The sequence below is a fragment of the Lytechinus variegatus genome, chromosome 3, assembly GCF_018143015.1.
Source record: "Lytechinus variegatus isolate NC3 chromosome 3, Lvar_3.0, whole genome shotgun sequence".
NCBI classification, from domain to species: Eukaryota; Metazoa; Echinodermata; class Echinoidea; order Temnopleuroida; family Toxopneustidae; genus Lytechinus; species Lytechinus variegatus.
Window position 1 is genome coordinate 11,563,070 of NC_054742.1, and position 16,883 is coordinate 11,579,952.

Consider the following 16,883-nt stretch of genomic DNA (forward strand, 5'->3'; position numbering starts at 1 on the left):
AAGTTATGAATTTTTAAAATTTGTAAATATTGGTAATCACTATACCCATGGAGACTTCAAATTAGCCACACATGTGATGTAAGGCAAGGACTCCAATGCATAAAATGGTTAAAATGTCATTTTTTAAAAGTTTTACTTACGTTCATGAGGACACACAAAACTAATACCCGAGTTATATCTAGATTGCTGCCCAAGAGGAATGGGTACTTGGGAGGAAACCACAAATCCCTGACAAGTCCACGCCAACAAAAAGTTGATTTGAACGAAAAGAAAAATCCAACAAGAAAAAAATTGAAAATTTGTGAAAAATATGCGAAACTTTTATTTTTTATTTTTCTCCGTTTATTCAAATCAAATTTTTTTCTGGGGTGGACTTGACCTTTAAATAAATGGCCTATGGAAAGTTGTCCTTGCCTCTTGTCATAATATATTTACCAAGTTGTCAATTTGAAGTCTACATGTACATAGTCTTTTGGATCTCAATTTTAAAGCAGCCATAACTTTCTTATTGCTTGTCCATTTTCTTTCAAACTTTCACCATTTTGTTTAATTTATTTTTTTACTTTCCAATACAACAATTTATTACCAAGGCTATATTCCCCTTTAATTTGTAACTTTCAAAAAACACAATTGAACTATTAGAAATAAAACGATTTGACAGCAAGATTTGTTGCTCTGTCTTTAATCCATCGGCCTAAAATACTACCATATCATTCCCGTTCAATGTACGCCATCATATTTGTTTACAAGTTTGCCTTGTACACCATGATGGTGCCAAGCTCCCGGGGGGGGGGGGGGGGTGCACTCAAATTATATTTTGATGGGGGTATGCCTCACAAAACCCTGAACTGGGGGTCATTATACCTAAAACAGTTCATATTTTTCATCTATTTTGTGGTGCATTGTTTCTGATAAAATCAAATGGGTGTCTATGGAAATGGTTGGAAACCATTGTGTTCTATACTGAGCACTAATAATTATACTTGGATATTGGCTGGGCTTAGGATATGTAGATGGAACAGGAATAAAATGACTTTAAAATAGACAGTAAGTTCAATGTAGACTGATTGGGATTGACCTTATCATGCTAGTACACCAATCAGTCTATTTTCTTTTTTTCTTTGGTTAAACTGTAGAAATCATGAATTTAATTACAGAATGCATTTGAATTGAATAAAAGTAGCATAATTTCTGGAGAGTCATGACTAAAATTGATTTTTTTCATACTGGGTTTGCATTTAATGCAAATAAAATCTGTAATTCAATGAAGTCTGTGATTTTTACAGCACTGGAGAAGGCACAACAGATGCTATATAAATTACAAAAAAATAATCCTTGATAATTATATACTATGTAGATGGAGATGATGTTGATGTAAGCTCCACTTGCTTCTTCTCTTGTAATAGTTGCTCACTTTTCTGAATAGATTCCTCCATGATTTCCATCATTCTAGGAGTGATGGACATTCGAAGAGTGCTAGAAAAAGTGAGGGGGAAAAAGAGAGAGACCTTCCTTGTGAAAGTGTAAAAAGAGTGGTTGGTGTAAAAAAAAAGTATTTTGATCTAATCACTTTAAATTCATTAAATAAGAATAATAAAAAAAAATCGTGAGAAATTTCCACATTTATTCCATGGAGACTCTTTCTGGAAGAAACATCTGGTTGCACTGGCAGAATGAAAAGGGGAATGTAATATTGACAACTAACCCCATTCTGTTTTTCAAATGACAAAACAAAATTATTTCATCACATAAACACAAATTGTTGTGATTCAAAATACATGTAAACTTGCATCAATAAAACCTCCATGAGTTGAATATTTGCCCAAGTCAAGGCTAGGATTATGCAAATTTCTCTGAACCTCAAACAATTTCAGTGGTCCCAAAGATTTTTCTCTGCAAAGTTACCTGTAATCCCCATCCCAAATACAATTTTTTGTTATTTTCCAGTTTGATTCCTCAGAAATACATAAATCATGATATGGTGACATTTGGGAATGCATTTTTGAGAAATGAAATGATTACAGTTAATTATAATGATTCTGAAAGTACTTTAAACTACTATAATCACACTGACATTGTTTTGCACACTCTCTCACATATATATCACAGTTGAAAACTATGGGGGTAGGGGAAGGCGGGGTAAGTTGTGACACTTTTTGCATTTTGCATGTTAGAATTGATATTACTAGTACTATTGTAGAAATAAGTACCTTGCCTTTAAATTTGATTCTTGGGAAATGTTTTTCACCTACATATAACTTTCTACCCCCATACTGAAAGTCATTGTGACCTTTGAAAAAACCGATGTCAAATGGCTCAACTTGCCCCATATATGGGGTAAGTTGTGCCACCGTCTGGGGAAGTTGAGCCACAAAAACTATGTACAAAATGTATGGGGGGAGAACCAGCATGTCAATTTTTTGTTTGAAGTCTGTTCACTTGCTAATTCTCTATAAATACTAACATCCTTTAAAAGGAAAAGAGCAGTCATGTAAATTTGCTCCTTTCAGCCAGCATTTCAATTGATTTTTATGGTTTGTTTTTTTAAGATACATTACCATAAGAATTACCATGGCTCAACTTGCCCCATGCTGTTTGGCTCAACTTACCCAAGTCCGAACCTAGTGTGATAATTTTGTATCCACACATTTATTATGCATCCATCATATATAAGACTATGACAAGAATGACGATCCATACCTGGACTAACAATGTTGTTATCATGTCTTTACTATATTTAAAGACGTGTGTGTGAATAAAGCACTTATCTATTTCACACTCTTTTTTACTTTTTTGGCTGAAATTCATACTTTTCCCTCTAAAAAACTACTTTTTGTTTCAAAGTGGAAAACAATGTGGTGGGGTTAGGGGTTATGCTATGGGTCATCAATACATGACACCACAATGTCTGACTCATTCATTATTGGCCTGGGGCTGGTGGCTCAACTTGCCCCTATGCTCAACTTACCCGCCTTCCCCTATACCAATTGTGCAACTTTAATAACAAATAAACCATCAGCTCATCTCCCTTTAAAAAACTTTTTAAAACAAAAAGAAACAGGAAGTGAATACAATAGGATGCTATTTAAACCCAATCTCCATTAAAATGGGCCAAGGCAGTGGAAAAAATAAACCCATCTTTTCTCTATTCCTCCCTTTATCTTACTTCATATTTGAAAGTTCAGCAAGTTTGTATACTCTCTACATTAGGCTAAATACGGGGCATTCTAAAAAAAGGGTAACCAGAATTCAAAGGTCAGCTACCTGTATATAAATTATAAAAAACACACATGATTTGTTCCTCTGATTTATATATTATTATAGAGACTTGTCAGCTTTAATTTGACACTGCTATTACAGAGGTAGGGTCCTTGGAAGGGGAAGGGTACAAAACCAACTTTTTTTTAAGTTTTGGGTTCCTAAGTAAAAATCCCCTTTTCTGTAAGTTTGTGGTTTCATCATGTTTTTGTGAACACTAAGTTTAAAAATGTTATCCCCTCTGTTAACATTTTTGTCAGTGAGACTGTGAGAGTGACTTTCATTTGCATATCCACTGTCAAGCTGCTAGTCATTATTCATCCTCAACTTTTGCACCAATACCTTCACACTTGCACTGCTCTTCTAACCATTGTTGGATCAAGATTAAGAACATTTATCTCATGCCTAACCTGGGCCTTCAAGCCATTACTGATGTGCTCAACCAAGATTGCAGCTAGACACCAGTTATGAATTCCACTTGCAAAAAGTTGACAGAGGGAACATTTCTCTCAAACTTGCTGTGAAAAAAACCCAGATGAAACCAAGAACTTGAACCAAAGATGGTTTTGTAATATCTTTAAAAAACTGAAATCTGGAAAAGGTAGGTTTTGTAACCTTCAGCTTTGAAAGACCACAACTATGTGACCAGTGACAATTTTGATGCGAGCAAGGTGTCAAATTTAAGTTGATGAGTTACTCATTATTGTAGGATGAAAATTACAAGAATAAGTCGTGTATTTTACATAGCTGACCTATGAATGTTGATTACCTTCTTTTTTCAGAAACATCCTGTATAGTCAAAGAGCCTCATGAATTAGATCATCAAGCAGTATACTAGACAGCTTCATTTATCACAATCTCATGAAATCCACTTCAACAAAGAGGTATACCATAAAATAATGATGGACATTAAATATATAGCTGGAAACTAATGAATTCTCTTAAATTCTGGAAATTTCAAAATTGATGCAGTAAGAAGTTAGGGAGCAAATCATAAATGTACACGCAGAAGATCTAGGCACAAAGAAGGTTAAAAACATTACTAACCGTTCTTGCAACTTTTCAGCTTGTTGTTCTGCCCTTATTCTTCTATGTTTTTCTATGAATGTCTCTCCCATAACATGTTGGAATCCAAGCAAAAGTGCACCACATGGTATACTGGCAATAAATAGAAATCACAAATCAATTGTTTGAGCTATTCATTCATTTGTTCATAATATATACTATCAATACAATTTTATTGTAAATTTCTAAAGACATATCACAATATATTCAATTCCTTTAAAAAGTGAACAACATAGACATGTAAATGAAGTCACATAACAAACAATAGATGCACAACTCTTATCAGGCATAAAGTAACAAAAATAATTGCTTATAGCTGTTTGTGAAATGAAGCAAAACTTTAAATATCATAACTCTTTATTTTACATCAAATTTTAATGATATTTACAACATTTTTTTCCAATTTCTCTCTTTTTTTATCAAATCAACTTTTTGTTGGGGTGGACATGCCTCATAAGAACTGTGAACAGGATAATTTTATATCCAATCAATATTTCTAATATTTGAATACAACGAACTGGTATCTAGTTTCTCAAGGTGTAGATCTGATACTTTAAAAGAAACAGTATGATTTGATGGGCAAACTGTAACATGTGCATTACAACAACTTACCCAAGCAAACCACCTACAAATGCACCACCAACCATGCCACGTAGACCTAGGTTGATTCTATACAATACACCTGTACTCACTGCAAAATAAATATAACAATGAAATCAATTCCATAAAATAGATCTATACATTGTTTCATCCTTAAATTGACTAGCCTTATGATTGATTGAATTCATTTATTTTCCATTAAAAAACAAGATGCAAAATCAAGAATATACAAACATAAAGTATAAAACTGAGACACTATACACACGACTTATCATACTTAAAATAAATACAAAATACTTTGTTTTAAATATATACATATCAGTAAAATTGGATGAATGATTTATATAAAAGTAGTAAAATATTTTCGCTGGAGCATGTCTCTTATTTTATATAGAATTCCGATAATGTGAGATGCAAGAATCGATTATTATTCACAATTTCACATGGTTATTCCCATTCAGATTTTCATCGAAAGTAATGCCCCAAAACTTGACATGTTCTTTCCTTTCTATGACTGTATTATTAATGTTGATATTGGGGCATAAAGTGATCTTCTTGTTTTTGGAGTGAAATACAATGAAATTTGTTTTGATGTTAAGAACAAGTTTATTTCATTGAAACCAGTTAACAAGTTTTGGGAGTTCATGGCCTGAATCATTTTTTTTTCATTTATGAGTTAAATTTCACCATCAACCACCCATTCATCTGAGAATTTGTTATCCACATCTTGATTTATATAAAGACCATTAATGTATATCAAGATGAATAAAACGAAATATAACAATACAGTAACAAATCAAGAATAAATCTACTAATACTGTGAACAATAGGTACTATTGTAAAGTATCTCTCTTTTGAGAGCCAGTAATGATAGCAGCTTACCTCCAGCAACTGTGTAACAGATCATATCCTGTCTGTCTCTGTACACTGCAAGCGATGTGCTTATACCACTGATATAAAGAATGATAATAACCAGTTATAACTCCCCCCAAAAGGAAGTAGAAGCATCCCTTGATTGTTTAAAACACCCAATGCGACAAAGAATGTGCTTTTGAGCACAGCACACACTATGTAATTCAATAGGACACAATTTTTAAAATAAATTACATATTCCATTAACCCTAACTAGGCAGTCCTTTTTTGGCTGTTCTGTGGCCAGGGGGGGGGGGGGTTGGGGAGATTGATTCAACCCCCCACTGAGATCTCGGCCACCGATTGCGTGAGCACCGCAAAAATTTGAACGCTGGTAGTGTGCGATGTAATCTACAAGGCTGTATGGTAAAATTTTCCAAAATAATGAGATTTTATTATATATGAATTATGCTAATTTATGCATTGCATAAATTATACTTTTTGCTCTAAGCCACTAAAAAATGCTCCCAGATTGCTAATTTTGGGTAAAAATATTCTTTTTTTTTGTTGGGGTGGACTTGTCCTTTAAATATGAAAATTCCAAGAGGTGAAATTATTTTATTTGAAGTTCGGCATAATGTTAGGAATAATACATGTAAAATCATAATTTTGCTTTGCAGCAAGCTCAGTGGTCAGAGTACAATCCAAATCAGCTTTGAGCCGCAGCCAATGATAACGTCATTAAGACTTGGAATCGAATTTGGTTTCATTCCTACAGGGAGGCTTGAACTAGACTGAATTTTGATTCCAAGTAGTCGTACCACTATTCTAAAATCTGATTGCTGAGGTTTTATTGGTTGGAATGTCCATATCACATGTTATTACAATCTATTTGAAAAAATTCAATTCATTGCGCTAGATAGTAAATACAGACCTACATGTATATGTGAAGGGCCTACTAGTTAATTCCACATTGCAGCAGCACATATGATGTGAGCTTGAATAATTGCTAGCTTGCTATACATGCTGCTGGTCAGGGATGATACTTTTTGCTTCACTAATTCTTTCCTTATGTAAATAGATTAACCTTAAAAATTAATCTTCATATTCAAAGTTATCGCTGGTTTTCTAATTAATTGGGACCTAATTTACCAATTTGGAAATCATAGGTAAGGGTGTAAATCTATTTTAAAAAACTCATCAAATAGTTTTTTTCTATAATATATTATCAAACATATATTGAATAGTATGTTTATGAGTTCATGTGTATATTTGATTTATTGTTGGTAAAATGATATCTACAGTGCGTATCAAAAAAAAGTTTACACTTTGAAAAAGCCCTGGGAATTAAAAAATATACAACATGTGGGTATTTTTTTCACATATAATTATGGTTTTGGGTCTCATCTATCCAATGAAAGTAAAAGTTTTGACAGAATGTTACACTTGAGTGAGCACTGTCCATTTTTGTAAGGCTCGCAGAAATCTGTTTGCGCAGAAATGCTTGTTTTCACGCTGTGTCAAGGGGAAAGGGCGAAATCAAACTAAACCTGCGAAGCATTTCTCATAAATTTCCCTAGCACTTTTAGCCAATTGAAATAAAATGGATACATTCAAGCATTTTGTAACAATTTTGCCACCCAAATTTGAAATTTCAACACTTAGTAAGCACAACCTTTACCCCTTTTTTGCCAGCTAGATCTGAGGACATAACTGAATCTGAACAAAATTTTATATCAGACATCTCCAGCATTTTTTACTAAGTTTTTATCATTTAAAGTTGGTTTACATTTCATTTTCATTTAATACTTGTTTCTCCACACTTTTCCCAAGCTTGGCAATGTTTAACAAAATGAAAATCAAGCCTAAGCCATTTCATGTAAATCACAGCTCAGTGTAAAGCAAATATCGTCACGATGGACTCGGTGTGTGGGGGAGTGGGGTGGGGCGCAATGCACTCTTCGAACTGTTTTGGGCAAGGAAACAAGTTTAAAAAGGTAAAAGATATCTTCAAATCAAGTTTACTAGCTAATTTCCACGTGTTCTTCATGATTAAGGTCTACTTTTATTCGCATAACTATTTCAAAGTTCTGCGCAAATCATTTTTCACCAACTTTTCAAAAGTAAGTGGTGCTCACTCAAGCGGAAATATTTTTCGACAGTTATATCGTCACTTGCTTAAATGGATCTGTACCAATGCTAAAATGTGGAAAAATCGTCAGGATATTACAAAAATATAATTTTACAGGATTTTTTCTAAGTGTAAACTTTTTTTTGATACGCACTGTATAGAGAGATGCAGTTCATCCATCCAGACTTCAAACCTGAAGAATCCCCACTTTGAAGGGGTTGTACTCTATACCTGGATATCTGACTGGGGTATAACTATATTCTTTTTGATTGCCCTGTATTTAACGATGGCATTGAGGTATTAGAATGTGGGTTTCATATTCCTTTCAGTAATAGGTCACACATAGATGAGTTTCATAGTAAACATGTGAATACCACAAATATTAAGAACTGCCTAATTTTTCATTAGGTTTTAATGAATGTAAGTTTATGAATGCATGTAGATGAAACCCTTGAGTAAAATTCTGATTTAATTTTTAATTTCTATAGGCTACTTACTGATAACAACCGGCCAATATGGCTGTTCTCCATCCCCATCTGAATCCATAGCGTATCATCCCACGAGATGCAGCATTATAAGATGATCCCTGGTCAATGAAAGATATTATATTAACAATATTAGAAAATGTTGACTACAGCTTCACCAATAAGACAAGAGAATGCATATTTTAAATGACTGAAATACAAAGAAATATATCTCTACTACAGATTTGCATAATATTCTGCAGAAATGTTAACCAAATTGCCATATAAAATAATAGTATATATAATATGTCATTATGTGCTTTAAAAAAAAATGGATAAAGAAATATGTTGCTGGATTACATTTTTGAAAATAGAAATACATTTTCAAAAGGTGAGTTTTAAGAACATTTTGAATTGTCTCATGTATCACTACTTCAAATGAGTTTGAAAGATTATTCAATAGCACCTTGTTTCAGTCCTTTATAGAATTCCCTTCCACCAATTAGCAATCAAACTATTACAAATATTAACACAGTAACACAATACAAATCAATGGGCCTACACGTATACAATTTTATGGAATATTTTTCTTTTTTTAGTACATATTTAATGAAACCATTCTAAGAGGGTGACACTGCTCAACCCATTGTACCGGAACCTAGTAGCCCCTGTAAAACTATGGGAATCACAGGATTTGGTAGGTATTCTGAGAAGAGTATTTAATTCAAAGTACTCACTGTAGCTTCAAGTCGGCTGTGGTAAACTGATGCTTGACTATTATGAATGTATCTCTGCCTTGCAAACCTTGAAGCTGGAAAGCCACCATATACAAATCCTAACATACCACCTAGTACAAACATCATGACCATTTCATATAGCTCACGAGATAAGCCATCATCTTTACTATGGAAGAAATTTAGAAAAGAGAAAATACCATGAGCCACCAAGCAGAAGTTGCAACTAGAATACTACAGTCTTATATATAAAAAAAAAGTATTACCAGTATGTTATATTTCCCATACCAGTGAAAATTAGGATATCAACTATATTAATGATTACATTTCTGGGGATATGGACCATTTTTGTTCCATCACATGCAGTGACATTCATGCAAGATCTAGACAAGTGCGTGTAGGCCTAGGGTATAATGTACACACTAGCAGTAAAACTTTACAAATTTTAGTTTGCAAATATGAACAAACCCAAATAATCTGGAATCAATGTATGAATTTCAAAAATAAAAATACCCCAAAGTTAGTAAAGTTGGATGTTTAAGACTTAATACTTTTCAGCTAACTTTAAAAACAATTTAGAAAAGAAAACTAAATTATGCAAAGCAGACTAACTTGACAAAGTATGCCTCCTTCAGTCTTAGCCAACCACTAGCAGCATCGTTATCTTCTTTTGTTATGGGGACAGAACTAGCTGCATCCTGTCTTGGTATATCATCATGTATGGCCCCATCTTTGGTACTGTCTGTACTCTGTAATGATGAGGCATGTACAGTAGGCAGGAGTGCTATTCTACTAATGGCGGCTTTGTGAAGATAATGTTCCAATTTTCCGAGCAGAGTTTGTCTTGAAGGTATACTGCATAAATGTCTACTTTCTTGTAATGAGTCTTGTAAGATATAATATTCTTTCCCATTGTCTGCTGTCTGACAGCTTGTATCCGTTTGACTTGTTGGATTCTTTTTAATGCCTGCAATTATGTCTTCTGACTTTGTGTTATCCATATCAAAAAGATGATCTTCTTTAGTATGATGCTGTAGTTGCCTGGTACGAACCAGGAGATGCCTTAACCTATAAATTAATGCAGAAAGAGAAAATACAATATTGGATTCTATCAACAGATTTATCAGAATGAAGAGCAGTTATATTACAACAATGGCTTTGACAAGTGAAAAAGCAGATTATAAGGGTTATTACTTCAGCTCAATATCTTAGGTGCTGTTCCTCCAACTTGTTTGCAAGGCAGTCATGGCAGTAGTAAAGAATAATAATGAATAATTATACTTGCTAATATAGCGCTTAAACTAACTTACTTTAAAGGTCAAGTTCACCCCCGAAAAATGTTGATTTGAATAAGCAGAGAAAAATCCAACTAGAATAACACTGAAAATTTCATTAAAATTGGATGTAAAATAAGAAAGTTACGGATTTTAAAGTTTCACTTATTTTTCACAAAACAGTGATATGCACAACTTCATGTCATGCAAGTAAGTCAGTCGATGATGTCCATCACTATTTCTTTTGTTCTTTATTGTTTGAATTATGCAATATTTCATTTTTTATAGATTTGACAATAAGGACCAAGTTGACTAAATCATATAGTATTAAACAATGATAATTCCACATGTTCACGGAGGAATTAATCGTTGTTTCACTTGACAATGAGGAGAAAAATAGAATATTTAAGATTTCATATAATAAAATGCAAAAGAAATAGTGAGTGGATGACATCATCAGTCTCCTCATTTGCATACTAACCAGGATGTGCATATAACTGTTATGTGAAACTAAGCGAAACTTTAAAATGTCATAACTTTCTTATTTTACATCCGATTTTGATGAAATTTTCAGTGTTATGCTTGTTGGATTTTTCTGTTTTTATTCAAATCAACTATTTGTTGGGATGGACTTGTCCTTTAATTATCCTGGCTTTAGCAGAGCAGATGTTAAGCGTTTATGCATTTCATGGACATATGTACCCATTATATCACCTGGATTGAGTGCAGCACAATTTGGTAAATATTGCTGAAAGAAAGCATGGCTGGGATTTGAACCTACATCCCTCTGATTAAAAGACGAGAGATGTTACCACTAGATCACGTCACCACGATGCCCCCCACAGAAGTGCTATTCTACTAATGGCTACTTTGTAATGAATCTTGTAAGACATAGTATTCTTTCCCATATATGCTGATTAAATCATGCTGAAAATATATAAACTTACTTATTGATTAAAAGAAGAATACTTGGTAATCAATGTTAAATCATGTTGGATTATATGATCAGATGATTTAATTTAAATAAGAACTCAGATTCATTAATGGATTCTATTCATGCATTCATTTCATCAAAATATATTGTCTACAAATGATTTAAGTTTTGAAAGTAATCACCACCTCACAGGGGTCGCAGTACGGTTTTCAAAGTGGGGGGGGGGGGGCTGACCATGCAAAAAATCATCATATGGCCATTTTTACGTTTTTGTACACGGTTTTGGAAAAAAGTGGGGAGGGGAAGGGCTGAAGCCCCCCCCCCCGCCCCTGCCTCAGCGCAGTTACATAAGAATCATAGCATAATCAAATAAAACCCCTTGCAAGCCTTGGGCCTTTCTTTTGGGGGGATGGGGTAATATTTGAGCCTTTTAAAAATTGTACCATATTAGAAATAACAAAATAAGGTATAAAAAGGTTATATGTTTATAAATTCAATTCAATTCAATTTATTTATTAGGTAAAAAATCACATGAGTAGATATGTACATTGTAAAATGTGAGGATCAAACACCCTAGAAAAGCCAGAGGCTTGAAAAGCAGGGGGATCCATGACAAATACATGTAGATTACAGTGATACAAATACAGCAAATAAATTATAGTAGGAATAAAATACATAGGAAATAGCAATTGAAATAATACATGAAACAAGTTACAATATTTACAATACATGACAAAACAAAATATATCATATGACTGTTTGTTTAATTTTGGTTCAATTTAAAGGAATCACTTGTAAGTGGCAAGAAGATGCTGTTTAATTTTAGCCTTAAATGAGGTGACGGTGGTCATTTTTTAAAGTAGTGGGTTAAGACAAAATTGAGCCCCTTTGTGTTTAATAGAGTTCGTCTGTCGTAGTTTTAAGCGTGAATATGGCACAAATATATTGTTTCTCTGTCTTGTATTAACACTATGCTTTTTATCAACCGTAAAAAAATAATTATTGAAAATAGCCGGTAACAAGTTATTCATATATTGGAACATAAAAAGTGCTGCCTTTATTTTTGTAGTATCAGTTAAATTGGCAGTGTTGAACGTTTTAAACAGAGGTGGAGTATGGGCAAGATAATGCGTGTTAGAACATAGACGAATTGCTTTCTTTTGAAGTACAATCAATCTGTTTAATGACATGAGCTGGCCCCTCCCCAGACAAGACTACAATAAGCCAAATGGGGCAAGATAATGGCATTATACAAAGTAAAGAGGATTTTAAGTGGGAGCATATTACGTAATTTATATAACATACCAACGCACATACTAACTTTTCCATTGATGTGATCTATATGGTTAACCCAAGAGAGCTTGTCATCTATGTGTACGCCTAAAATAGTATTTACCCTGTCTATTGCATCATTGTCTAGTTTTATTGAAAAATTTAACTGAGATCGATAACTGTGATTAGTACAGAAAAACATGTATTTAGTCTTATCAGTATTAAGAAAAAGTTTATTTGCTTTGAACCAGGTAGAAACCTTTTTTAATTCAGTGTTTGCATAATTTTGAAGTTGTGTTTTATCAGAATGTGAAATAAATATGTTAGTATCATCTGCATACAGAATGAAATGTAATATTTTTGAAGTATTTAATATATCATTCATATAAGGAAAAGCAAGGGACCAATAATACTACCTTGCGCAATTCCACAGGTCACTGGCATGGTTTCAGATTTAACTCCTTTATAGCTTGTGAATTGTTTTCTATTAGAAAAATAATTAACAAACCAGTCGTGCGGTATTCCCCGCACGCCATAGTGATTTAATTTATGCAACATGATTTTATGATTCAAGTTTGGAACTGATATTTTCCATAAAATTCACTCTCAAAGAACATTTTTGCAATAGAAGACTAGCATTAGATCTAAACCAGTTTTGATTCACCCATCACCATGACTCATGTCAGGTGGCATAGTCACGGCTTTCTTTAGATTAAGATACAGGGTGACCAGACTTCACAAAATTAAATACAGGACAATCAACAACAAAAAATATCAACAAAGAAGCCATGTGAAAAAATATAAAGAATTGGAAGGGAGGCTGAACGAAAGAATGAAGGAGAGAAAGAAAAGACGAAAGAATATTGATAAATTGAGAAGAAAGAAAGAAAAAATGAAAAAAAAGTAAAAAAAAAGTTAGAATAAAAGAAGGATGAAAGAAAGAAGAGAGAAAACAGATTTCAGTCATTCTTTGAATTGAATATAGAGATAAAGAAAGAAAAAGAAATAAAGGGAAGATGACTAAATGTGTGAAAGACAAAATAAAGGAGAGTAAGAACAAAAAAGAAAGTAAGAAAGTAAGAAAAAGGAGGAGGAAAGGATGGTAAGAAGGAAGGAAGGAAGGGAAATAAAGAATCAGGGAAGAGAATTAGAAGTGAAAAAAACTAAAACAAAGAATGAGGAAAAAGAGGGAGGAAATAATTTAAAAAAAAGAAAATAATGAAAGGAGAGAAAGAACGCAAAGAAAAAGGAAAGGAATTGAGGGAGAAGGAAGCAAAGAAAAGTTTAAGGAAAGAATAAAGGAAATAAAACAAGGAGATTTTATAAAGAAGGCAAGTAAGAGAAGGAAGAAATATTAACACAGATAGAAAGGATCTGGAAAGAAAGATAGGAAATAAAGATAGATGGAACAAAAAAGGGCAAGCAGGAAGGATAGAAGGATGAAGAAGGATAGAAAAGAAAGAGGAAAAAATTACAAACTTCAAGCAAACAAAAATAATCCAATCATCTAACAAAAATCATAATCAGGGGCCGCGGAACAGTTTTCAAAGGGGGGGGGGCTGAGCATGCAAAAGATCACAATCATATGGTCATTTTTACGTTTTTGAACATGGTTTATGAAAAGGGTGAGGCGGGGGGCTGTTCAATATTTTGAAATACGAGACAAATAGGTGTCACGGGAAGGGTTTGTCGGGACGCGGGGACAAAGGGGCGATCCCAGGAAATACGGGACGTCTGATCACCCAGTTAAGATATCTAATTTAAGGATGTTTTGGACTAGACCTCTAAACCAATTAGGTGTACCCGACTCTACCGTTCAAACACCTTTTCATTTAGGAATAGCTTTCTGAAGACAAAGGAAAGTAAAGAATTTTTTTCTTAATGTAAAGAGCTGCATTTTTCCATCTCATTGCATTCACAGGGTTGCAAAATAGCCTTGTCACCATTTCTACCTAACTATACTCTTAACCTTAACGTTAGATAAAACTTACTCTAAACTAGAACACAATTTGACTTAGAAACTTAAGGCAATTCTTGATTTTGGAAAGCCGAAAAGGGGAATGCATTATCATTGACATTAAAATTTGTAAATGAGTACATCTCTAACTTTGTTAAGACTAGGGGCCCGTTTCTCAACACCGTCATAAGTCTAACTTCTTGACTAAATTGGAGATAGTGAGCTACTTGTCCGCTACCCGTTTCACGAAGCCCTCTTTACCAAGATCGGGTATAACAACCTCACTAAATATTTATGACACCTCCGAACCTGTCATAACTTCTTTCTTAATGACGTAGTGGGATCACGTGGGTAGACTATGACATGCAAAAGTGCCGAGAAATTTAAAAATTATAATCTTACGTAATCAATCATAGAGGTTGAAATTACATCCCAAAATAAGTGGGATAATGCATTCAATGATCGTTGTAATACAAAGTAACTATGAAAACTGTTGGTAAAACGCCACAAAACCATCCATTTTGAAATAGTAAAATAATTTGATCGATAAAAATTCTACCACATCAGGCCATCCATAACTGGACTTGTATTTGTCGTGTTCAGACCCTATTGACATTTGGATAAATTCTAATCTCTAATTTATGCATAGAACTTGTCAAATCTTAGGATCGGTATCAAAGATTTATTAAAAAAAAAATGTTAAACTATATTTCGATGATGTTTGGAATCGTAAAACATTGTATAATTATCATAATTTTACAAATAAAACCGTTTTGGTTTACTTTCGTAAACTATTAAAATTGGATATCCCGGGGGTACCCATCTCAACGTCCACATGTGACTTTTTAGTCATGAAATAAATTATTCATAATTTCATTTTTCAGCAATTGAATGCCCCAGTCTTCATGGTCTAAGTTAGACCAAAAGCTTCGGTCTTTGTTATTTTGGTTGTTCAGCTGAACTCCGTTGGCTTCACTCACCAAATACAGAGACCGAAGTTCTAGCGCGATCTGTACAGGGGACTCAACGGCCATATGTTTATGTACTTAAGATCGGATAAAACGGGGAAGTGAATTTACGCGATAGCCGAGGTAAGTCACTGTTTTTGTTCCTTTTAACTTGATTTTTCTCCGTTTTTTGGCAATTAATGCCAAGAGGGAATATTAATTTGCATTTTGGTCGCATTAATTTTCAAAATTTTTATTCATTAAAGACAAAAATTGAAGAGCCCCGACGGGGGGATTTTGCATTGCAAGTCCCCTAATGGTGGCTGCATGATAGCGAGCCGTCTGTGTACGAGGAGAAATTTTTAAAAAAATGTTAAAAACTCCTCAAAACAGACGGCTGCCAGCTGTCTAGGTCTAAGTATGTATGATGCATAATTTACCTGTGCTATTATTTTTAAAAGATGTAATTCCCAATTCATCACAATATTTGCAATTTCATCATAATTTTTCTTTTTGAAAATTATGCTATTTTGTGACTAAGGCTACCGTCTCGTCTGCTCTTTTTACCGATAGTATCGATATCAAGGTATTTTAGTTAGGAAGCCTTATTTCGTGAAAACAGGTTTAGTAAGATTGGAACTAACTCCGTGGTTTGTGGATAAAGATATGACTAACTTGTCCACGTGTTGAGAAACGGGCCCCAGGAATCTAAAGAAGTCTAACGTTAACGTAAATTGAAATTTAATGAAGTCACGTTTGTCAATTTTTTTTCACTCACATTCTAATTTTTGTTCAATCTAGCTAGGCTATAATTATAAAAGTAAGAAAAATAAATCTGCTGTTTCGTAAGAGTTTTTCAACATTTTCTGATTTCTGTTTTTGTCCTTCTCCTAAACATTAACGGAGGGGATGCCACGGAGCCAGACGAAGAAATTGACCTATTTCGGTCGATGTGCATGCCATTTGATTAAGTTTTAACTCAACTTCGCTCTTCCGACGCAGCCGGGCCGTGCGCTTCGAGAAAACAGGGCCAGTGCCGTAGTAGGTCCATCATAATTCATAATAACTCACATTAAGTCACAAGCTTACCATAACTCCTATTCAACTGAGTTGATTTACAGACTGAGGTTCATTCTCTGGAATTTTCTCACCTTTTCCAACCACAAGTGGAGTCCAATCTGAGACTTAAGTTCGTGTTTGGAGTTGGAGCATGAACAGCAGCGAAGCCAGAAGAAAATGTGCATCGTTTTATACTGTAGCTTGCAGTGTATGATGATAGATCTAGATCATATCCATTCCATTTCCATTTCATGTGCGTGTATTTGAGTTTTGATCTCCTTAAAATCGGATAGGTTACTGTCAAGCCGTTATAGGTGTTAGAGAAAGCATGGAATA

General features: G+C 33.9%; 1 protein-coding gene across 1 annotated transcript; it reads right to left on the minus strand.

Annotated features, from left to right (window-relative positions):
* Positions 1–577: 577 nt before the first annotated feature.
* On the minus strand, positions 578–16,815 carry LOC121410219 (complex I assembly factor TIMMDC1, mitochondrial-like). Its single transcript, XM_041602154.1, has 8 exons — positions 16,640–16,815; positions 9,717–10,172; positions 9,108–9,273; positions 8,404–8,492; positions 5,806–5,873; positions 4,936–5,014; positions 4,306–4,416; positions 578–1,476 (listed from the first exon to the last, which is right to left on the minus strand). Exons 1-8 carry the CDS (start codon positions 16,798–16,800, stop codon positions 1,350–1,352), a joined length of 1,257 nt encoding a protein of 418 aa, XP_041458088.1. The 5' UTR covers positions 16,801–16,815; the 3' UTR covers positions 578–1,349.
* Positions 16,816–16,883: the final 68 nt, after the last annotated feature.